Source organism: Capricornis sumatraensis, chromosome 9 (genome assembly GCF_032405125.1).
Source record: "Capricornis sumatraensis isolate serow.1 chromosome 9, serow.2, whole genome shotgun sequence".
Taxonomy (NCBI): Eukaryota; Metazoa; Chordata; class Mammalia; order Artiodactyla; family Bovidae; genus Capricornis; species Capricornis sumatraensis.
In genome coordinates, this window is record NC_091077.1 from 21,179,450 (window position 1) to 21,204,085 (window position 24,636).

Genomic DNA, 24,636 nt, shown 5'->3' on the forward strand with positions numbered 1-24,636 from the left:
ACACAAAGGCATTCCCTGAGGCATTCCAGGAACCCTACAAATCACATCCCCGAGAGTGAGGTGCTGCTGGCCATCTTCCTCTCGATGGTCCTACCTGGGGTCTGTGTTGGAAACAGCCTGAATTCCAGGCTGGTATGGGCTTCCTTGTTTGCTCAGACAGTAAAGAATCTACCTGCAGTGCATGAGACCTGGGTTCAATCCCTGGGTCGGGAAGATTTCCCTGGAGAAGGAAATGGCAACCCACTCCAGTATACTTGCCTGGGAGATCCCATGGACAGGGGAGCCTGGCAGGCCATAGTCCACGGGGTCGTAAAGAGCAGCCACAATTAAGCAACTAACACACCACAGAGCATGGCCAGCATGACTTTGATGGGTCTTGTCAGCTTCCTCCTTTGTATTAACCAGTGCCTTTTCTTCCCCAGGAGAATAAAATGTTCATCAAGTGGGGAAACAGGTTTGGAATATTCCCTGGACTAAATTAAGAAGGACTCTTAGGGTCCCCTTCAAACCCTTGGATCTGTCCTTTCAGTCCTGTAGATCTGGGAGAGGAGGGCTATGTACACAGTGGTCACACTGCTCCCTAGGACCTCCCAAGGGGGGAGTTGCCTACTGAGCCCAGAGGGTGGGTGTGTCATGGACTGATTCCCCTAGGAGGTGTGGAGAGATGGGGGTTGGAGAGAGTAGAAGGCATGGGAACCAGAAGAGGTGGGATAGATGACTCAGGAGTCCTGGGTGAGCCGGTGGAAGGGGAACACGGCCCTTGGTTAGGGAGGAGGCCATGAGGAGCCTCAGGCTCAGGCCCCAATACCAGGAGGGAGGTTAGAAGTAACCCCACATTTCATGCATAGCACAGTGAGAAACTGGAATGAGGTCTTGGCCCATGTTCTTCAGATGCTGGCAGTAGAGATGCAGTTGGGAAATGGTGTTAGGATTTAGAGAGCATGGTTGGGCAGCTCTCTCCCTCCGCTGGTTTATACTGGGGCCAGGTGACAGTTCAAAAGATCATGAGGTCTCTGTTAGAGGCGGTGATGTCCAGCTATGGAGGGTGCACCCCACGGGCAGTTCTGCCTGGCCAGCAGCTTGGTCGCACACATGCACACACAGCCTCCCGGGAGCTCTTGCTTCTAGTCTGTCTCCAGCTCCCCGGGGCCTTGCTGGCTAGCTGGTGATGCGGCACCCACCACGTCCAGCACAGAGCGCGTGGTCTAGGTCTCTGGCTGAAATCTGACCCAGTCCTCGTGGGGCTGGGAGCAGAGATGCTGTGGGAGAGGGCTGAGGTGGTAAGGTCCCCTCTGATGTCAGCGGCTGGAAGTTTCCAGTCCCACTGGACACGGCCCCAGTCTGCAGCAGGCAGCAGCCTTGCTGTAGATGTGGTGGGAGTGGAGACATTCTTCACCTGGGGAGCGCTCCGCTGGATCCTCGGCTGCTCTTAGATCTCAGGATGAATTCAGTAGCCCTCACTGGTCCGAGGGGTTCAGAGCTGCCCGGTGGTTCAGCTGGTCTTGTCCCCCCTGTGTCAGTGAGTAAGCCCTGAGTTACAGGAGGGAATGGACCCCATGTTGTGTGCCAGTTTGTAACCAAACTAAGTGGTGTGGACCCTGATCTCCCAACCGCGCCTCTCTGCTTCAGGGGAGGTTCTCTTCAGGTTCCAGTAGGTGAATAAGGAGACCGAAGCTGAGATGGACACAGCAGTTTTATTCAGTGACCAGAGAACAGGGGATCAGGAGCTTAGTTCACTGTAAGCTTCTTGCCCACGTGGCCAAAGGGATTTAATTTTAAAGGGAAGGGGAGAGAGGCTGACACTGGGGAGGCATGTGCACTAGTCTCCCCAGACAGGCAGGGCTTTTCTGAGGAGGGCCACCCTGGTTGCCCTGTTTTGTCCCTAATATCTGGTCCTGGCTGCTGGTGGGTGTGTCATCTAATGTGCTGATGTAAAGTGGACATACAGTGAGACTCTGTCTGGTGGAGGTGCCATTTGTTACCATTTGTGTGTGTGTAGCTTTGTTTCTTATCTCGGGACCCTTTAACTTACACATTGTGTTCACTGCTGCTGAAGGTGGGGGAATCAGGGTTGGGAGCAGGGACCTTCCTCATGGTGGGGGCTGGAGGGGTGAGAGCAAAGACCCAGGGCAGCTCTGGCACTGCGCCCAGGTCAGGCAGCCACATGCCTGAGCATAGAGTCGGGGTTTGGACCTGTGGCTGTGGCCAGGCTCCTTCTATACTCTGACTTCTGCAGACAGACCGCGGAGGGAGGGAGGGTATGTGGGGGGACCCTGTGTGTCTTCCCTGCTGGGGTCTCTGTGGCGACTGGCGTCAGCACCCCTCCCCTTCTTTCCCGAGCGACCCTGGGCTCCCAGGTGACAGAGAGTGGTGTCCATGTAAAGGGGAGCCTGCAGACAAGGCTGCCTAGAGGCTGAGGGTGGCCCTCTCCCTGGAAGTCCCCCCCCCTCCCCCTCTAGCCCTGTGTGAGGGGCGGGCAGTTGGTCATTGCTGTGACACGGAGGTGCCGAGCCAGCAGGCTACAGACGAGGGGCTGTTTTTATTGGAACAAAATATGCAATTCAACTGCACCCCCCTGTTACCCACAGCCCACCTCCTCCCCACCCCACCCCCGCCACCTCCTTGTCTCTGGTCCACGTCTGGGCAGCCACGTGGTGGTCACTCCTGGATGTTTTGCCCGATCCAGCCTCTGACAGCAGCCACCCGGGTATACACGCCCGGGAACTGGGGCCGCCCACAGCCGTAACCCCAGCTGGTGACCCCAGTTAGCACCCAGCGGCCGGAGGGCTCCCTGCAGGCCAGGGGTCCCCCCGCGTCACCCTGAGGAGGGGAGACAGGAAAGGTACTCAGAGCGGGCAGTACTTCCCCTCCAGCAGCCAGGGGTGGGCTGGCCTGACCTCCGTGACCCCAGGTAAGTAGTAGTGTTCACCCCTGGGAGAGCCTCACTGCCATCTGAGAAATGGGTTCAGTGCTCAGGTGAGCTTTCATCTGGCTGGCAGACATTGGTGGACACCTGCCTGGTGGGCCTGGAGAAGACACGGCCTCTGCCCCGCTGCTCCTGACCCCTCTACCTGGCTGGGGGAAGATGTGGTGGGGGTGGAACCTGGTTCTCTAGAGGTGTCCACCAAGGCGGGGTTCAGTGGAAACTCCAGGAGAGCCGAAAGGTGCTCTGTTTGAGGAAGTGCACTGGAGGGGGGGAGCAGCTGAGGGGCTTTGCGTCCTGAGGGTGTGGCCCCCGGGGAGCCCCGGTTCAGTTGCACAGTCGCTCACCGAGCAGCTGTCCACGCCTCCCTGCGGGAACCCGGCGCACAACATGCGGCTGCTGATCTGTACCGGGTAGAAGCGGCGGCAGGTCTGCTCGCTGAGGAGGCGCACCGCCGCCTTCTGCAGCTGCCTGGCCATCGAGCCTGCAGGCGAGCGGCAGGACGGGACTCGGTAAGGCTGTGTGCCCGCTCGCTACCACAGGGATCCCCAGTGCGGGTCTGGGCGGGATCCTTCCCGACGCCCCGCGGGGGTGGGGGGGCGGGGCGCGGCTGCGCCTACCTCCCTCGCGCACGGAGCCCCAGCCTGTGATGACGCAGCGCGCGCCGTCGAGGGGCCGCGGGGCGGGCTCAGGCAGGCAGATGGGCCGCACCAGGCGGCTGCGGCGTACTGGCCCCACTAGCTCGAGCAGTGCCACGTCGTAATCGAGGGTGTAGAGGTTGTAGAAGGGGTGCTTGTGGATGCGCGCCACACGCTCCAGCTGCCCATCAGCGCCACTCAGGAACGGCGTGCCCAGGAAGGCTGCCCACTGCTTGGGGTCCCCGTAGCTGTGGGATGTGAAGGCTAGGCGTCCGCCTGGGTCCCCACGCCCCTGCCCTGCTGGGGGCGCCCCTGCAACCGTGGCCGGCACCTGACCTCAGCTGAGTATTCCTTTTCCCTAGAATGGGGCGGGGGGGAGGATGAGAGGGGCCGCCAGGCACTGAGGTGACACTACACGCTGTGTCCATTTCTACCCAATGTTGGGGCTCTGGTGGCTGGAGGACCCACTGTCCCGCCTCCCGACCGCTCCGACCTCGGCACTGTGAGGCGCATCCTGAGATGGGTGTTTCCATGGAAGGCAGGAACCCTGGCCAGGCCCTCCTCCTGGGCACCCTGCCAGGACGGGGAACCTCCTCTCACCTTGGAGGGCCTTTAGGGTGGTGCCGGTCCAAGCCAGTTGGGCTGGGGATGAAAGGGTCTCACTGCCCCCAGAGATCTGGCCGGAGGCCCCCCCGCACCTCCGCATTTGGTGGGGGCTGGACTCACCCCTTGCAGCCAGGTTTGGGGTGGTGGGTAGGCAGGAAGGTTTGCGCGAAGGAGGGGCCTGGGGTTGTTGTGGGTGTGGGGAAAGGGCGTTCCGGGCGAAGGCGGAGGCGCCAGGCTCCGAATTTTCAGGGGCTGCGATTGGTAAACTACCAACGTGGGCCGGGACCTTCGGGACTCACACGTCGAAGCAGTGCGCCGCCGACAGCAGCCACCTCTCCGCCACCAGCACAGCCCCGCAGCGGTGCTCCCGCCGCCGCAGCCACAGGCTCACCTGCCACGGCCACTCCCCGCGGCCCGCAGCGCTGCCGCCCACGATCCGGGTCAGCGCCGCAGCCGGCGCCAGGCCGCAGTCTGCGGGAGAGGCAGGTGATTGCTGCTCGGAGGGCCCGCGCCTCCTCCATGCCAACTGTCCCGTCCCACCATGGAGCCCTGCCTGGCTGTCCTAGGGAGGAGGAGTGCGGTGGGAGACCCACCTCAGGAAAACGCCCCACCCACGGGACACTGCGCCTGGTCCTACCAGCGCCTCTTCTGGTCTCAGATGTTTGAAATGCATTTGTTTCCTGTACCCTTAGCCTTGGCGCCGCACCTCCCCAGCTGGGGCTCCATGCCAGGATCCCCTCCCATCCCGACTCCTCCCAGGCAGCCTTCATTCCCCAGGAGTCCAGTTCCCTGCTGCTTCCAAGCCCTCGCACACCCACCGGCTTCCCAGGAGGCCGTGCCTGGCTTCCTGGATGCCAGCAATGGGCTGTTTACCCGAGTCCCAGTGACCTGGTGTCCTTCCCAGGGCATCCCCCATCCTGTGGACCCCCCACCCCAGCACAAGGTGCACCCTCAGAACAAGAGAGTAGGAAGAAATGGGTGGTTGCAAGGGGTGCTGCAGGGCCCCCATCACCAGCTGAAGGGACGCTCAGGATACATATCTGATCCTGCCCCCTCAGCAGATAGAGAGGCTGCAGGGAGCAGAAGGGCTCAATGCCCACACCTGGAGGTGGCGACAGAGGGGGGCCACCACCTTGGCCCACCTGACCCCATCTGCAGCTTGCCCGGAACCAGGAGGCCTGGAGAATTCGGCCGAAGCTGCACTCCTCTCCTGGAAACACTACCCCCACGTGGAACAAAATGTGCCATTTCAGGGCTCCCTCCACCTCCCGGCCCCATGGTAAGAACTGTAGCTATCGGAAAATTTCATAGGCATCACTGGGCTGGAGACCAGACCCAGCCGCAGAGTTAACAGGACACATAGTTTTTCTGAGGGCACCCTGCGGCTCTGCAGTGTCAACACCCTCCTCCGAGCAGCCTTCGGGAGTCGCAGCCAGCAGAGGTCCCCTTGGATCCAGAGCAGTCACAGAGACTCTGACCTGATTTGCAGGGGCTCTGGGCTCGACGTCCCACCTGTGTCTTAAGCTTGTGGTCCCTGAGTGGGGGCCAGGAGGCACGGGGTGCAGATACCCCCACCACATACACACACACGTGGTCTGCTTGGCTCTGGGCTCACTCCAGCATGCCCAGCACCCGCTCTGTCCCCACACCCCACAGCGCTGGCCTCTCTTCTGGAGAGTCTCCCCATGGTTCTCTGGGGTGTGGTCTGCCTTGTAGTGAGTCCATAAACCTGACTTTGTGGGTGCAGGTCTGTGTCTGGGGACTCAGGCCGCCTGGGCTCTGTGAATGTGGGGGGTGGCAGAGGTGGGGACAGGCCCCATTCTCCCGCGAAGCCTGGGACACTGCCGCTGGCATCTGGTTCAGCCATAGAAAATTGCCTATGGTTGATGGGGCTTTTATTTTTGACCCACAAACACAGCAGTTTCATATGTTTCTGATTAATATTTAATAATGTCCCAGACCCAAGCTCAGGGCCACGTTCTCTGTCATGACATCTTCAGCCACTTACTGCCAAGTTGTCCCCACTTAGACCCTACCGGGAGCCTGTGGGACTGACTGCTAACACGTGCACCTGCAGAGTCAGGGTCCACGATGGGCTGACTTCTCTCCCCTCCAAAATTCCGAAGTGGAAGCCCTGACCCCCAGGATAAGACTCTTCGAAGATGATTAAATTAAAATGAGGTTATTAATAATAGGGTGGGCTCTAATCTGGTACGAATGGGGTCCTTATAATAGGGGATTAGGACACAGACACCTACAGAGGGGAGACCACCTGAGGACGGGGGAGAAGGCAGCCACCTGCCCACACTGCCATCTCCGACTCCAGCTTCCAGCACGGGGAGATGACAAGCATTTTAGGCCCCCAACTGGGCCACAGTGATGCAGCCCCGCGACAGACACAATAACCCGCCACCCACACGCGCCGCTCCATCTCCCCAGGTACCTGGTAGCTGGCCGCCCACCGTGGTCTTCGGAGTGGGGGGCAGTGGTGTCTGGCCCCTAGGAGTGGAGGTCACAGCAGCGGTGGTCCTGTTGGCAGGTTGACTGGTCACCCTGATGGTGGCCCGGGGAGTGGGTGTGCTGGCCGTGACTCCCGGGACTGTGGGGCCTGCTGTCATCCTGGTGTGACTGCTGGTGGGCATCCTTGTGGTGGGCAGCGGGGCTGTGGGGAGCGGGTGGGAGGACATGGTGGCCAGGATCCAGCCCTTGAGCCTGGTAATGCGGGTATACACGCCGGGCTTCTTGACCTGTGCACAGCCGATGCCCCAGCTCACGATCCCAGCCAGATAAAACACACCGGGTGTCTCCTCACAGGCCAGGGGTCCCCCAGAGTCACCCTGGAAAGGAAGGACAAAGGGCTGGCTGAGCACCCAGCATCCTCACTGTGGAGGTGCTGCCAGGCCCTCCCACATGCCCACGAGTGGGAGCGGCTCCTCAGTGGAGCCAGCCTCACACCCACACAGGGCTGCAGGACCTTGTGTGACCTGGAGCAGGTCACCCCTCTGGGCTGAGATGGCTCTTACTTTTGTCTTGGCAACAAAACATCAGAAAACCCTGAAGAAAAAACAGCCCTCCTAAGGAATAATATAAAGTGGGAAAAAGAGGCAAGTGGTGCTGGGAAAGCTGGACAACCACATGTAAATCAATGAAGTTAGAATTTCACTCCTCACTCCCTACATGAAAATAAATTGAAAATGGCTTAAAGACTTAAGTGTAAGACATGACACCGTAAAACTCCTCGAAGAGTTAACGTAGGCAAAATGTAAACCTTTCCAATGTTTTCTCAGGTCAATCTCCCAAGGCAAGAGAAATAAAAGCAAAATTAAACAAATGGGATCTAATCACACTTAACAAGCTTTTGCACAGCGAAGCATAAAATGAAAAACAACCTACAGAATGGGAGAGAATATTTGCAAGCGATGCAACTGCCAAGGGTTTAATCTCCAAAATACACAAACTCAGTACTACAAAATAACCCCATCAAAAAATGGGCAGAACACCTAAATAGACATTTGCCCAAAGAAGACAAATGGCCAATAAGAACATGAAAAGATGTTCAACATCACTAATTACTAGAGAAATGGAAATCAAAACTACAATGGAAAAATTAAAAAAACAAAACAAAACAAGTATCACCTCACACTAGTCAGGATGGCCATCATATTTTTTTAAAAATCTACAGATAATAACATGCTGGAAAGGATGTGGAGAAAAGGAAACCCTCTTACACTGCTGCTGAGAGTGTAAATTAATGCAGCCACTGTGAACAGTAGGGAGGGTCCTTCAAAAATGAGAGTCACCATATGATGTTGCAGTCCCATTCCTGGACAATATATACAGGAAAGACGAAAAATCTAATTGGAAAAGGATACATGCACCCAAAGTTCACAGCAGCACGGTCCACAATAGCCAAGACATGCAAGCAACCTAAATGTCCACTGGCAGGACTGGATAAAGAAGATGCGGTACGTATATATAATCGACTATTACTCGGCCATAAAAAAGAATGAAGTCATGCCATTTGCAGCAACATGCATGGATGCAGAGGTGATCATACTAAGTGAGATGAGTCAGAAAGACAAATGTCACGTATCACATATATGTGGAATCTAAAATATGACACAGGTAAGCTTACGAAAACAGACTCACAGAGAACATACTTGTGGTTGCCAGAGGGGAAAGGGGCAGGGAGGGATAAACTAGGAGTTTGGGATTAACAGATACACACTACTAAACAGAAAACAGATTAAGGATTTACTGTGTAGCGTGGGGAACTATATTCAGTATTTTTAAATTATGATGGAAAAGAATATGAAAAGTATATGCATATATAACTGAGTCGCTTTGTTGTATATCAGAAACCAACACACTGTAAATCAACTATACTCCAGTAAGATGATTTTAAAGCATCATGTTTGCTGTAGGTTTCTGTTATATTTCAGATGCTTTTCTTCTGATTTTGAAGATGATCCTATTTCTCTTCTTCAAAGTACAAATGCATTGAATAACATTAACGGAGTCTCCTGTGTGGAGCCGAGATTTTTGAGATCAAATCACCTTGGTTGTGATGTTTTTCCTTATAATACCCTAGTGGATTGAATTTGCTTTTTGTTAGGCTTTTTTTGTCTATGCTTCTAAGTAACACTGGTCTGTGATTTTTTTTTTCTCTTTCTTTATATTTTTTTATATTTATTTTGCCACATAGCATGGTTTCTGGAATCTCAGTCCCCTAACCAGGGATTGAGCCCCAAGCCAGGGCATTCCCTGGACTTCTTTTCCCTGTAAGTGTCTCTGGCCCTGATTGCGTGGTCTAGCTAGCTTTTTATATTCTGGATCCAACTGGTTTCCCCTTAAAAATGGGTCAGCCACATGTCAGGTGTGACAGGGTGGTCATTTACATACCCATGTATTCTCAGTTAACATGTGCTAGGCAGCCTTTTAAATCAGGACTTGTCACGGTCCCTCTCAGCCAGGTCCCTCCTGAACTCACCTGGCAGGAGTCCACCTTGCCCTCCAGGAAGCCGGCGCAGATCATCCTGTCTGTGAGCGAGAAGTTGTAGAGGGCGCTACACGCCTTGTGGTCTATGATGCCCACAGACGCCCGCTGCAGAAGGTCAGGCTTGGTGGCTGCCAAGACAAGGAGCATCCACCCAGGGCCACTTACAGAGGGCTCACTGTTAAGCGAGGGCTTCGCTCTGACCACAACCACCCCCACCCAGAGGGAGGCACAGAGGCTCGTGTCCTCGCAGGGATGTGTGTAAAGTCACAGAGTGAGACAGACGTAGACCTCAGAGCCCAAGAACCTCACCATGGCCCACAAGCGGGCTCCCTAGCACCTTGGGTGCCCTGCAAGGGGGCTACTCAGATTTCAAAGGAGGCATTAACTCTTGGTGGGGGCCTATGCATGGTATAACAAGGGTCCCCCAACTTTTTTCCATAAAGAGCCACACAGTAGATACATTCCACTTTATGGGCCAGTCTCCATGGAGACCACTCAGCTCTGCTTTTGCTGCCCCAGGGGGCCATCTATGAGTGAGTGGGTGTGGCTGTGTGCCAATAAAACTTTATAAAATAAAAAGCAGCTGCCTTAGGCTGGAGTTTGAAACCCTGAGGTAGTGGAAAGGTGAGTGGTCTGCAAGCAGGGGGATCAGAGCCCCAGGCCAGGGGGCATGGGGAGCTCACCGTTGCCCTCTTGGGTGTTGCCCCACCCGGAGATCACACACTTGCGGCCCACAGGGAACTTCTGGATGGCCAGCGGCAGGCAGACGGGCTGCACATACTTGTTGAAGACCAAAGGCCTGGCCAGCTCCAGCACGGCCACGTCGAAGTCCAGGATGCTGGGGTTGTACTGGGGGTGCAGCACCACCCGCCTGAGCCCCACCTTCACGGGGCTCCCACCAACGCCTGACAGGGACGCGGTGCCCAGCTGGGCCCGCACCAGCTCCACCTTCGTGCTGCCAGGAAGGGGCCGCTCAGACTCCCCGCCCCCACCTCTGCAGCCCCCAGGGCACCAGGCAGAGCTGGGGGACCCAGGCCCCGGGGAGGGTGAGGCAGGGAGCCCCTTGACCCCGGGCCTCATTTCCTTCTGGGACAAGAAGGTGTGAGTGGGCTGCACAGCTTTGTGACCATCAGAGGTCAATGCTGCCGCCTTTGAGCAAAGGGGAGGGGCCTGTCCCCCCAACTACTTAGCCCCTGTGTCCCCTACAGACCAGGCTCCTCCCGGAAGCCACTCCCCAGAGCCCCCTACTTCTTCATGCTGCCCCCCAACCACCTCACCCCATCTGCATCTAGATGTGAGCCTGGTGGGGAGGGGAGGCCCCTCCCCCCGCCAGCCCTCGGTCCTGAGTGGTCTCTGAGCACATGGGGATTTGATGGTGGGGGACCTGCCTGGTAATATCGGGGGAGTCAAGGGGGCCTTACTGGTTGAAGCAGTGGGCGGCAGACAGCAGCCAGCGGTCCCCCACTACGGTGGCTCCACAGAAGTGCCGCGAGCCCTCCTTCAGGCTGACCTGCCAGGGCACCTCCCCCAAGGAGGCCCCAAGCCCCCCCACGATCCGGGTGGGCTTCTCCAGCGCCGGCCTGGCCCCACACTCTGCAGGGACAAGACAGGAGGGTCCGGGCACCTCAGCCTGCTGGCATCGGGACCACCCTGGTTCCAGGGGGGCCCTGGGTCTCTGGCTGGGAAGTGGCACATCACACAGATGAGGAAACCAAGATTTAAGGCTCCCTAAGTGCTCGTCCAGCGGGGGATGTGGCTGAGAAAGGAGAAGGCAAGGTCGTAAAGGCCCCGGCCCCACCAGCCTCAGCGCAGCAGACACACACCTGCAGCCCCTACAGCACAACCCAGGGGGCTCAATGGACAGAGCTGGTTATACAGGGCTGGGGGCAGGGCAGGTGCAGGCGGCATTTAAATGAGGCAGAGTTTGGATTGGTTCCCAGCCTCTCAGGTCTGTGGGACCATAAACAGGGGTCAGCATCAGATGGGCCAGTGGATTCTGGACATGGGTCCTCGGAAACCACATGGTCAAGACTGGTGGAGAGTGCATATGCTGCCCGTGGGTGCCATGTCTGTGATAGCCTCAACTCAGCTTCTCTCTGACCCTGCCCGCCCCCACCTTGGTCACTGGCCCCCTGCTGAACCTTCAGGATATTCTGAGTACACCCTCCTGGAGGGCCTGAGTTTTGCTGATGCTCAGTGGCATCTGACTCTGCAACCCCATGGACTGTAGCCCACTAGGCTCCTCCGTCCATGGGATTCTCCAGGCAAGAGTACTGGAGTGAGTTGCCATTTCCTTCTCCAGGGGATCTTCCCAACCCAGGAATTGAACCCAGGTCTCCTGCATTGCAGGCGGATTCTTTACTGCTGAGCTACCAGGGAAATGTGAAGGCTGACCACATGCCTTTGCCCATGCACTTGACAGACATCACTAATCAATCACCCATCTCTTCCCCAGAGTGCTTCAGAAAGCCAGTACCAAATCCATCCGACCCTGTGCAGAGCAGACACACACTGCTGCTGTCTCCCCAGAAAATACCTTGTGGCTTAGAAGCAGTGGCCAAGTCGAGAGGCACAGCGCTAGGGGCCAGTGTGGGTTTGGTGAGGGTGTCAGTCACCAGGCTCTTGGGGCTGGTGGGCCAGGCAGTGCTGAGAGTGGTGGAGGCGAGAGCCACCGTGGGGGCTGGAGGCTTGCTTGCAGCAGCGATGGTCTCCAGGATCCAGTCCCGCAGACTGGTCACTCGGGCGTAGACCCCCGGACGCTGGGCTTCTGCACAGCCGATTCCCCAGCTCACGATGCCAGCCAGGAAGAACCTGCCAGAGGACTCCTCGCAGACCAGGGGGCCCCCCGAGTCGCCCTGGGAGACAGAGGCACACCCTCAGGAGGGGTTGGGGCTCCCTGGCCACATCTGGCCCCAGATCCAGAGCTACGGGTCATAGGGGGAGCCCTGGTTGCGGGATGTGTTTCCTCACAAGCCCACGGAGCACTCGTGGCTGAAAACTCACATCTCAGAACCTCAGTCTCCGCCTCGAAAAATACAACAGGACACTTGGACTCTGGATCTCTAAGGCCTCTTTCAGTTCCACCACTGGCAGTTAAAAACCCAGCCCAGATAAACAATATCCCTTCCTCTCCTTAGCCCCATAGATCTTGGATAATGTCACCAGTGGCTTAGGAACCTCCAGTCATCTCATGGGCAGCCACAGCATCCTGTCTTGCTTTCCTTTGCCTCCTCCTCACACCCAGCTCACCGTGCACACTTACGTCCTTAAACACAAGCTCTCTCCTGCTATTTCCTGACGTTTTCTCCAGTCTCCAGCTCTCACGTGCCAACCAGAGCACATTAGCAGCTGCTCCCCACCCACCAGGCCTTAGAAAGGGCAGCAAAGATACAAACTAGAAAGGAAACCCGCAGCCATGTGGCCAACCCAGCAGAGGGTCTTGGTGGTGGACGAGAGACAGAAGACCCCGCCCTCATTTCTGGGGAAGGGGAGCCTTGGGTGGGAGGATGGGGGGCTGTTACCAGGACCTCAGGGGCTGGTGGGGCATCCCCTGGGGCCCCTGGCCCCTTTCCCAGGTGCTGGGCTCACCTGGCAGGAATCCACCTTCCCGTCCAGGTAGCCAGCACACACCATCCTGTCGGTGAGTGAGTGGCCGTATAGGCTGGCGCACAGGGCCTGGTCCAGCAGCTCCACAGTGGCCTTCTGCAGCATTTCCGGCTTGACCACTGCTTGGGATGGGGAGAGATGAGGGGGAGCACCCCGGGACCCCAGCAGTCCACCCCCCCGAGCTGGGAGCCTGAGCTTCAGTTTCTCCCACCCCGTGCGGTGGACCTGCTGCAGCCCCAGCTCAGAAAGGAGCCAGGCCCACCAGTGCCCACTGACTACCCTCCCAGCCTGGACATCTCAAGACTAGGCTCCTCCCTCCCCTCCCCAAACCTACCCACCCTGAGCCCCCACTTCCCTGCTGGAAACGTTTCTTAGCCTGGCAGTAGCCCCATCTTGACTAAACATTAAATCAGATTAGGTAGCCTTCCCTCAAACCCTCCAGGGCATTTCCCTACCCCCAGCTGAACCTGAATGCCCAAGCCTGGACCAGCTATCCTGGCTACCCCAGGCCCTTTGCACATGCCATTCCGGCTGCCTACAAGGCTTGTCCCTGTGGAATCTGCCTTCTTCATCTCCTGTTTTAAATTGCAGCCCCCTGCCCCTGCATCCCTGCCTGATTTTACTCCACCTGGTACATCACCGCCTGTCAGTTTTCTTGTTTACTATCTATTGCCCCTGAAATTGTGCTGTCCAACACAATAGCCACTGGCCTCGTAAGGCTATTTAAGTGCAGACTGAAGCTCATCACGATGAAATGAAACGGAGAATTCAGTATCTCAGTCACGCCAACCCGGGTCATGGGGCTGCTGACTCCCTTAGTGGATGGCACAGACATGGTGGGTGTCTGCCACCAACAGTTCTATCAGGCAGTGCCAGCCTGGACTGGGGGCTCCGTGTGGGCAGGGGTTTCTCCCTGAATGGCCTGCTACCCAACCCCTGGAATAGGGATGCCTGGTCTTATATTAGGCACTACCATCTCAGGCCCTTTCCTAAAGATGTCCCCGACCCCAACTCCTTTTTCTTGTTTCCTTCCTAGCACCTCTCACCATCACTCACAGTTGATCTGACATAGTTACCCCTACACTGATATCACCTTCCCAGGGCCAGGCTCCCCTGAGACCCTGGTCACAACCACTCCACACATAACCTCACGACAGTGCGTGTGTTTCTGTTTAGAGACACCTCACTTATCCTGTGTTGTTGATTCACTAACAGGGAGCTCACAGTCCATAGCGCTATAACCCTCGCCTGAACAAAGCTCATTGAATCCATGGATTTCTTCCCTGTGAGACACATCCCAGCCCTCCTGCACTTAGGACCCTAGTCGGCATGTCAGCTCTATGCTTGGGGCCTGTTTCGATTTGGTCAAACTTGCCACAGAAAGCACGAAAATGAAAAAAAAATAACATGGTGGTGAATAGACCAGAAGAAGGACGCCAGTTTCCAGTCTGAGCAGAGCTGAGAAGGCAGGTGTCACCAAGCTCCACCGCCTCACTGGGAACATATTCCGCATTGTGGATGACCAGAGCCCCCTACAAGTGTCCACCGGGGGGGTCAGATGCATTTTTGCAAGTGGGTGAATTTGCAAATACAGAATTCGCGGCTAGCCAGGCCAGACCGTGGGATGTTTGCTTGGTCGTGCCATGCTGGCCTAGCTGCGGGCAGTGGGTGCTTACGGAAGTCCTCCTTGAGGTAGCCCCAGCCTGAGATGAGGCACTTCTTCCTTGGTGGGAAGACGTGCGAGGCGGCTGGCAGGCACACGGGCTGCACGTGCCGGCTGAAGGGCAGGGGTCTGCCCAGCTCCAGCACTGCCACGTCGAAGTCAGCTGTGTCCGAGTTGTAGGATGGGTGTGTGATGATCCGGGCCACACGGGCCCGCACCGTGCTGGCCTCTGAGCCGCTGAGGTAGGTGGTGCCCACGTAAGCCACCCACTCCGGGGAGTCCTGGAATCTGCGGGGCAGACAGATCCTGGCTTAGAGGCTCACCAAGGCTGGAGCCGGGGGTGGGGGGGGGTGGGAAGGGGGAGCGGGGCACTTACCCAGGAGGCAGGTGCCCCCAAACTCAGCCATGGAAACTGATGGGAATGTTTTCCATGAAACATTGGCAAAAATCAGAACGGACGCACAAAAATTAAAACATGGTGCATGAATTATCAACATTTTAAACAAGACAGGATCCACAGGGCGGGGATTAGGGTGTGGAGAGGGAGGCACTGAACGTAGACTGGGCACTAGATGATACCGTGTAGCCATTTCAGTTTTCTCGGGTGTGATGGTACATGTTCTCGGGTGTGATGGTACATGTTCTCGGGTGTGATGGTACATGTTCTCGGGTGTGATGGTACATGTGTCTTGGAGACTGTTCTTTAGTTGTCCAAATGTGCTAGGGTGCCTCACAGGTGATGCATTATTTCTACTTAATTTCAAACTGTTTGGCAAGGATTTGTATGTATGAAGAGGTGGGGGGGGGTATAGATTGTAGATACAGCCAGATGGAGAGAGTGAGAGAGAAAGAGAATATGGTGAAATAGTAACAATTTTTGAAATCAGGTACAATAAATCCCCTACATACAAATCTTCAAGCTGGGAACTTTCAAAGGTGTGAACATGCCCCCGTATGCCAGCCGTTGTACTTTTCAAGGGACTGTACTGTAAGATTAAAATGTTTTCTTTATGCTTTATGTTTGCTTTTTATGTATAATTTGTGTAAAGAATATCATAAACCTATTACAGTACAGTAGCATATAACCGACTGTGTTAGCTGGGTACCTAGGCTTACTTTGTTAGACTTACAAACTGGACTAATGAATGCGCTCTCAGAAAGGAACTCATTTGTACGTAGCGGACTTACTGTACAGGCATATGGGTATTTGTTGTACTATTTTTCCATCTTTTCTATTGAAATATTTTCATAATAAAATGCTGAGAGGATAATTTAAAACGATAAAAAGAAAACAACTCTTCTTGACCTGAATGTCATTGTTTATGTGACCTGTGTCCCCCAGATAGTCTTCCCGGGACCAGAACCAGGTTACCCTGGGAATTAGTGACCCCCTGACCCAGGGCAGTTCTCAGGCAGTGGTTTCCCAGGAAGTCCATGTTGCCTGTTGCCCTGCCCTCTCCCCAAGGACTCCTCAGAGGGAAACAACCAACTAGCAATGCCTGGCACAGCCAGAGCCTTCCAGAACCTTCTCCTACCTTAGGCTAGCTCCGTTCTGATTGGCTACTCTGGTTTTTAAAGATTCAGACCATCTTCAACAACAACCAGAAATGACCCAATTCCAAACTGGGCAAAGAACCTCAATAGACATTGCTCCGAAGAAGATACACAAATGGCCAATAACCACATGAAAAGATGCTCAGCATCACTGATCATTAGGGAAACGCACATCACAACCACAGTGAGAGGTGAGAGGAAGGTTCAAGAAGGAGGGGACATAAGTATGCCCGTGGCTGATTCACGCTGGTGTATGGCAGAAACCAACACAATAGCATAAAGCAATTATCTTCCAATTTAAAACAAATTAATTAAAAACACCACAATAAGACACCACTTCACAGCCACTAGGATGGCCATTATTAAACAAATAGAGACTTCCCTTGTGGTTCAGTGATTAGGAATCTGTACTTCCAAAGCAGGGGACATGGGTTTGGTCCCTGGTTGGGGAACTAAGATCCTGCATGCCAAGTGGCCAAAAAACATAAACTAATAAAAAACAAAACAAGCAAACAAAAGTAACAAGTAATGGCAAGGATGTGGAGAAATGGGGAGCTCCGCCAAGATGACGCAGCAGAGACCCTGAGCTCATCTCCTCTCAGGAGCACACCCAAATGACAACTCTCTGCAGAACAGCCATCGATGGAAAAGACTGGAACCTGCCAGCAAAGATCTCCTGCAACTAAAGACGCAGAGAAGGAAACACAGCGAGACGAGGAGAGGCAGCTTCACGACACAGTCAAACCCCGTGCCCTCAGGCGCGCGGCCCACAAGTTGGAGAATAACTGCTTTGCAGAGGTTCCCCCACAAGAGCGAGAGGGCTGAGCACATCAGGCCCCCTGGTCTGGGGGTCCAACGCTTTTAAGAGGAGTCCCCAGAGCTTCTGCCTTTGGAGGCTGGTGGAGCTTAACTGCAGGAGCCCTCACAGGACAGGGGAGAAGGAGGCCTCATCCTTGAAAGGCTCACAGAGAACCCAGGTGCACTGGGCCCCAGGGCAGAAGCTGTAATTCGATAGAAGCCTGGGCCAGACCTGCCTGCTGGACTCCAAGGGTCTCCTGGGGAGGTGGGGGTGGCACTGTGGGATCACCCTTGGGACACAGACACCAGTGAGGGGCATACTGGGGAACCTCCAGCCACGTGAACACTGATGTTAGTGAAGCCACCTTGGCTGTTTGCCCCAAGACTTGGCCCTGCCCAACGGCCCGCAGGTGCCAGGTGGTGGGACACCCAAAGCCAGGCAGCTACCTGAGCCGGGGGGAGCGGGGGACACAGCCCACCCATTGGCAGACAGGCCGCCTTGAGACCTCCCCGCCCCCAACCCCACAGCCACGCCTAGACACAGCCCTACCCACCAGAGGACCAGGACCACAGAAAGCCTGCTAGACCAGCCTCACCACTAGGGGGCTGACACCGTGAGCGCCAAGTTGCTCCAGTCGTGTCCAACCCCATGGACAGTAGCCCACCAGGCTCCTCTGTCCATGCGGTGTCCCGGGCAAGAATACTGGGGTGGGTTGCTATGCCCTCCTCCAGGGGATCCTCCCGACCCGGGGATCAAACCCGCGTCTCCTGTGGCTCCTGCACTGCAGGCAGGTTCTTTACCCCTGAGCCACTGGGAAAGCCCTCAGGTGGCAGACACCAGATGCAAGACCATGACCCACAGGGCACGCCAGCCCCTGCCCTGGGACCAGGCCCAAGCCCTGCCCACGAGCAAGCCAGTGCAACCTCCGGGACACTCCGGAACCCATACCTGGCTGTGTATGGAACCAGCCCCACCCCCAACAATGATCTGACACCAGCTCTGGGATCCCCGGGTCCTGCAGCCAGACTCCAGGAACCAGCTCTGCCTGCCAGTAGGCTGGCACCAACCCCAGGACCTGGCTTCACCTGCCAGTGGGTGGGCAACAACCCCACTTCAGTCTTCAGGATCCGGACTCCACCCGCCACTCAGCAGTCAGCACTAGCCCTGGGCTCCCTAGGATCTCACAACTAGATAGCTCGTGACCAGGACCCACTAAACAGCAGCCCGCAGCAGGCACACAAAGCAATGCCCGGTGACCAGCCAAGCGCTCCAGACCACCCACATAGTCACCCGGTTTTACAATAAATGTTAAAGGAACTTCTCGAGAATGTGAAAACCTTGGAACCCTTGCGCAGGGCTGGTGGGGATGGAAAACGGTGCAGCTGCTGTGGAGAACAGGATGGCGGCTCCTCAAAGGAGTGAACATAGAACCAGCATATGAGCCTGCAATCCTCCCTCTGGATTTATGCCCAAAGGAACTGAAAGTAGCGACTCAGATACTCTCACAGCCACGTTTGTAGCAGCGTTATTCACAACAGCCAAAAGGCAGGAGAACCCCACGTGTCCATCGATGGATAAATGAACAGACATGTCCAACACCACACCGGAATATTATCTAACCAAAAAAGGAAAGAACTGACACCTGCTGCAACCTGGATAAACCTTGAGGACGCGATGCTCAATGAGAGAAGCCAGACGCAGAAGGACAAAACTGATCCCACTCACAGGGGGTCCTAGAGGAGTCAGATCCATTGAGACAGGAGGTAGATGGCGGGGCCAGGGGCTGGGGGAGGGGCTGGGGAGTCAGTATGGATATTTTTTTGTTGGTGGTGGTTTGTTCTTATTTTTTGGCCACCTGGCCTGCTGGATCCTAGTTCCCCGACCAGAGATTGAACCTGAGTGTCCCCAGTGTTGGAAGCGTGGAGTCTTAACCACTGGACCCCCAGGGAAGTCCCTGGGTTAGTGTTTAAAGGGACAGAGTTTCAATTAGGGAAGATGAGAAAGTTTCAGAAATGGATGGTGGGGATGATTACATGACAGACAACGTGAATGTACTTAATGCCACTGAGCTATGCACTTGAAATGGTAAATTTGTGTTATGGATATTTTGCCACAATTAAAATACATTCAGATTTAACAAAAAGAAAAGAGAAGGAAAGAAAACAGCGAGTTCCAAGGACACTCCCAGGGTGGTGGAGTCCCCAGAGTGGAAGGAAGATGGGATACAGGTGCAGGGAGGGCTCTGAGCCTGCAGGGACGTGGACTCACTCGTTGAAGCAGTGGGCAGCGGACACCAGCCACCTGGCACTGATGATGGCGGCCCCACAGAAGTGTTCGTTGTTTTCACGGAGGCTGACTTGCCAAGGGAACTCCCCTGGGGACGCTTCCACACCACCCACAATCCTGCCGGCTGTCTTCCAGCCAGGCTGCAAGCCACAGTCTGCAAGACAGAGATCACCAACCAGGACCCCCAGAAGGCAGGATTGCAGTTGCCCAGGGGCCATCCTGGCACGTCTGTCTCCAGTCTCTCATCCCCACAGTCACCATGTTCAGATGTCAAAGATCTGAACCAGCAAACCAGCAGATTCTGGGAGACCACATGGAACAGATTATCCCTCACGGCCTCAGAAGGAACTGGCCCTGCTGACTCCTTCATCTCAGCCTTCTAGCCTCCAGAGCGGGGAGAGAGTAAATTTCTGCTGTCTCATCCACTCAGCCTGAGGTCCTTTGTTTTGGCAGATCCAAGACAATCATATACTAAACTCAGCTATATGAGTGCTACGTACCTATGTGACCAACCCCTAACACAAAACCCTGGACACCAAGACTCGGGTGAGCTCCCCGGGGTTGGAAATACTTTGTGTGTGATGTCACATATGCTTCTGGGCAAACTGGTTAAGCACTGTCCACCTGACTCCACTGGAAGAAGCTAAATGGAAGCTTGCTTGAGCTTTGTCTCTCCTGGACTCTGCACTTTTCTTTGCTGACTTTCAGCCGTATCCTTTTCTGTAAGAAGGTATAACCACGCATACAGCAGCTTTACCAAGTCCTATGCGTACTTCCAGTGAATCACTGAGTCTGAGGGGTTGCGGGGACTCCTGACCACACCTGCCAATTTCAATCAACCTCTATATTATCTTCCACATCCAGGCACCAGACACCATGAATGTGTTCCTCACCATGTATTTTGAAAGTTTCAAAGTCTTTATACATCCATCTTTTCATAGGATGCCATATCTCTGTTTATTTAGTCTCCTTTTATGTCCTTCAGCAACATTTTCTATTTAATTGTTATTATAGACATGACCCATGTTAATTTTGTGTTGCTATTGATCAGGTGGCACAGTGGGAAAGAATCTTCCTGCCAGTGCAGGAGATATGAGAGGCACAGGTTCAATCCCTGGGTCAGGAAGATCCCCTGGAGGAGGAAACAGCCACCTACTCCAGTGTTCTTGCCTGGGAAATCCCATGGACAGAGGAGCCTGGCAGGCTGCAGTCCGTGGGGGTCACAAAAAATCAAACAGAACTGAGCGACTGAGCACATCTTGATCAACAGTGAGATTTTTTTCCATATCTTCTAACCTGTCATTACTTGTATAAAGAAAAGCAATCACTTTTTTTATGTGCTAGGATTTATCTCCCCCTCATTGTTGAACTGTCTTATTTTTCCAATCTCCTTTTAGTCAATTTATTGATTCATTTAGATAATCATATGCAAATTTTGATAGTTTTCCCTCTTCCTTTCCAATACTTATACTACTGTTCCTGCCTTATCGCATATGGGCTAGCACTATTAGAAAAATGTTGACTACTCTTACGACATTTCAACTGTAATTTTCCCTTGCTCAGATCCTTTTGGTGACTCCCCACTATGTACAGGAGACCTCCAGCTCCTGGTATTCGAGGCTTCCCGGTTTGACCAGGACCTCTTATCAGCCTGATATCTTCCCTTCTCACCCCACACCTCGAGCTCTCCCTTCTCTGCTTCCTGCTCATGTTTCTTGTCATATCACAGGTGCTCCCTCCCTTTCTCTGCCCAGCTCCAGTGAATGCCAGACCCACATGTCTGCATGCGATGGGCGCAGTGGGCCAGAGCGCAGAGCCAGCAGCTGACCCTGGAGAGGCCATGTGACCTGTGGGCCAGTTCAGACAGGCAGACTGACCGCAGTGGGCCTCGTCGGAGCCGTCGGAGCAGTCGGCTGTGTCATCGCACTCTGGGTTCATCTTGGTCACGCACTGGCTGTTCCCGCAGGAAAAGGCATTCCCTGGACAGCGGCCTGAGGGCAGACAAGAACCAGGTGCCTGGCCTCATTCCACCTCTCCTGTCTGCACAGAGATTTCTCTCTCCAGGCAGAAACTGCAGAGCAGGAAAAACGTCACTTCTCTGCTTTCTTTTCACTGAGTCTTTCTGAAACAATCTTCTCAGAGTCAGTACAGACACATAACACACAAGAATGCCAGTCAGCACCCGGGCCAGGGCTGTGCAACCCAAGCATACATGTCCCATGTGTGTACTTTTTACATTTCTACCATTCATTTTTTTAAAAAAGAAATAAATGAAATTAATTTTTAAATTGGAGTAGAGTACATATTACATAAAATTTGTCACTGAAGTGTAGGTTCACATTTAGGGTCAATCATTCTCTGCAGGGTGGGGGGCCATCCTGGGCACTGTGGGGTGGAGAGCATCGCCAGCCCACCACCTCTGGATGCCAGGAGCCCCCAGCCGTCATGACTACAAATGTTCCCAGACATCATCAAGTGTCCCCTGGGGGAAGGATCACCCCTAGCTGGGAACCATTGAGGTAGAGCTGGATAAATGTAAAAGAATCCACCTGCCAATGCAGGAGATGCAAGAGACGTGGGTTCAATCCCTGGGACAGGAAGATCCCCTGGAGAAGGAAATGGCAACACACTCAGGTATCCTTGCCTGGGATATCCCAAGGACAGAGGGGGCTGCTGGGCTAAGTCCGTGGGGTCACGAAGAGGCAGACATTGTGTGATATTCATGCTGTGAGCCGGCTAGGAGGGCATCAGAATATTTAAAGCAGTGAAATTCTAGGTGGTCCAGACTCTTTCCCCGTCCCAAAACTGTATGCTTTCTGTCTTTTCTTTTAACAAAAACATTTCAGTTCAGTTCAGATCAGTTCAGTCATGTCCAACTCTTTGCAACCCCATGAATCGCAGCACGCCAGGCCTCCCTGTCCATCACCAACTCCCAGAGTTCACTCAGACTCGTGTCCATTGAGTCAGTGATGCCATCCAGCCATCTCACCCTCGGTCGTCCTCTTCTTCTCCTGCCCCCAATCCCTCCCAGCATCAGAGTCTTTTCCAATGAGTCAACTCTTCTCATGAGGTGGCCGAAGTACTGGAGTTTCAGCTTTAGCATCATTCCTTCCAAAGAAATCCCAGGGCTAATCTCCTTTAGGATGGACTGGTTGGATCTCCTTGCAGTCCAAGGGACTCTCAAGAGTCTTCTCCAACACCACAGTTCAAAAGCATCAATTCTTCGGCGCTCAGCCTTCTTCACAGTCCAACTCTCACATCCATACATGAACACTGGAAAAACCATAGCCTTGACTAGATGGACCTTAGTCGGCAAAGTAATGTCTCTGCTTTTGAATATGCTATCTAGGTTGATCATAACTTTTCTTCCAAGGAGTAAGCGTCTTTTAATTTCATGGGTGCAGTCACCATCTGCAGTGATTTTGGAGTCCCCCAAAATAAAGTCTGACACTGCTTCCACTGTTTCTCCATCTATTTCCCATGAAGTGATGGGACTGGATGCCATGATCTTTGTTTTCTGAATGTTGAGCTTTAAGCCAACTTTTTCACTCTCCTCTTTCACTTTCATCAAGAGGCTTTTTAGTTCCTCTTCACTTTCTGCCATAAGGGTGGTGTCATCTGCATATCTGAGGTTATTGATATTTCTCCCAGCAATCTTGATTCCAGCATTACATCACTTAAAAAAATATAATGCCTTCTTCTAATTATGCTTAGCTCTGAACAATTAAAAGTGCCTCATTTGTTAGATCCTTTGCTCACACAGGACCATGACTCCATCTCCCCCATAAAAGGCTGGTGCACAGAACTAGTGTTTACTGTGTTTGAGGGATTTCCTTTGTGTGCCTTAAAGACGCTTCAGGAAACCTCTCTTGGTGTTTGCAGAGAAAACTGGGCAGAGGGCAAGGGGCTGAAAAAACATACTTGATTTTTAAAAATTGAAGTACAGTTGATTTATAAGCAGGACAAAGGCTAACAGGGTTTTGCCAAGAGAATGCGCTGATCATAATGAACACCTCTTCCAACAACACAAGAGATGATTCCACACATGGACATCACCAGATGGTCAATACTGAAATCAGATTGATTATATTCTTTGCAGCCAAAGATGGAGAAGCTCTATATAGTCAGCAAAAAAAAAAAAAAAAAAGAGAGAGAGAGAGAGAGAGAGACAAGGAGCTGACTGTGGCTGAGATCATGAACTCCTTATTGCAAAATTCAGACTTAAATTGAAGAATGTAGGGAAAACCACTGGGCCATTCAGGTATGACCTAAATCAAACCCCTTATGATTATACAGTGGAAGTGACAAATAGATTCAAGGGATTAGATCTGATAGAATGCCTGAAGCACTATAGATGGAGGTTCGTAACGTTGTTCAGAAGGTGGTGATCAAAACCATCTTCAAAAAAAGAAATCCAAAAAGGCAAAAATGGTTGTCTGAGGAGGACTTACAAATAGATGAGAAAATAAGAGAAGCGAAAAGCAAAGGACAAAGGGAAAGATAATACCCATTTAAATGCAGAGTTCCAGAGAACAGTAAGGGGCGATAAGAAAGCTTTTATGAGTGAACAATGCAAAGAAACAGAGGAAAATAATAGAATGGGAAAGACTAGAGATCTCTTCAGGAAAATTAGAGATACCAAGGGAACATTTGATGCAAAGACGGGCACAGTAAAGGACAGAAACAGTATGGACCTAACAAGAAGCAGAAGATATTAAGAAGAGGTGGCAAGAACACAGAAAAACTACTCACAAAAGATCTTAATGACCTGGATAACCACAATTGCGTGGTCACTTACCTAGAGCATCCCAGAGTGTGAAGTCAAGTGGGCTTAAGGAAGCATCACTACGATCAAAGCTAGTGGAGGTGATGGAATTCCAGCTGAGCTATTTCAAATCCTAAAAGATGATGCTGTTAAAGTGCTGCACTCAATATGCCAGCAAATTTGGAAAACTCAGCAGTGGCCAAAGGACTGGAAAAGGGCAGTTTTCATTCCAATCCCAAAGAAGAATGTTCAAACTACTGCACAACTGCACTCATTTCACATGCTGCTGCTGCTAAGTTGCTTCAGTCGTGTCGACTCTGTGCGACTCCACAGACGGCAGCCCATCAGGCTCCCCCGTTCCTGGGATTCTCCAGGCAAGAACACTGGAGTGGGTTGCCATTTCCTTCTCCAATGCATGAAAGTGAAAAGTGAAAGTGAAGTTGCTCAGTTGTGTCCGACTCTTAGCGACCCCATGGACTGCAGCCTACCAGGCTCCTCCGTCCATGGGATTTTCCAGGCAAGAGTACTGGAGTGGGGTGCCATTGCCTTCTCCGCATTTCACATGCTAGCAAAATAATATTCAAAATCCTCCAAGCTAGGCTTCAACAGTATGTGAACTGTGAATTTCCAGATGTTCAAACTGGATTTAGAAAAGGCAGAGGACCCAGAGATCAAATTGCCAACATCTACTGGGTCATAGAAAAAACTAGAGAATTCCAGAAAAATATCTACTTCTGCTTCATTGACTATGCTAAAGCCTGTGGCTGTATATATCACAAAAAAACTGGGAAATTCTT

The 24,636-nt window shown here is 53.5% G+C and overlaps 1 protein-coding gene across 2 annotated transcripts in view; it reads right to left on the reverse strand.

The window, feature by feature from the left end:
• Positions 1 to 2,658: 2,658 nt before the first annotated feature.
• Positions 2,659 to 24,636, reverse strand: part of TMPRSS9 (transmembrane serine protease 9) — a 31,991-nt gene continuing 10,013 nt past the window's right edge. For both annotated transcript variants that reach the window (XM_068981191.1, XM_068981188.1), the window contains 13 exons: positions 20,952 to 21,065; positions 19,057 to 19,228; positions 14,449 to 14,723; positions 12,755 to 12,891; positions 11,703 to 12,021; positions 10,588 to 10,759; positions 9,850 to 10,121; positions 9,158 to 9,294; positions 6,611 to 7,004; positions 4,467 to 4,638; positions 3,544 to 3,809; positions 3,271 to 3,407; positions 2,659 to 2,820 (listed from right to left, as the gene is read on the reverse strand). In XM_068981191.1, coding sequence (XP_068837292.1) covers positions 2,659 to 2,820; positions 3,271 to 3,407; positions 3,544 to 3,809; positions 4,467 to 4,638; positions 6,611 to 7,004; positions 9,158 to 9,294; positions 9,850 to 10,121; positions 10,588 to 10,759; positions 11,703 to 12,021; positions 12,755 to 12,891; positions 14,449 to 14,723; positions 19,057 to 19,228; positions 20,952 to 21,065 — 2,729 coding nt within the window. The remainder of the gene's footprint in view (positions 2,821 to 3,270; positions 3,408 to 3,543; positions 3,810 to 4,466; positions 4,639 to 6,610; positions 7,005 to 9,157; positions 9,295 to 9,849; positions 10,122 to 10,587; positions 10,760 to 11,702; positions 12,022 to 12,754; positions 12,892 to 14,448; positions 14,724 to 19,056; positions 19,229 to 20,951; positions 21,066 to 24,636) is intronic.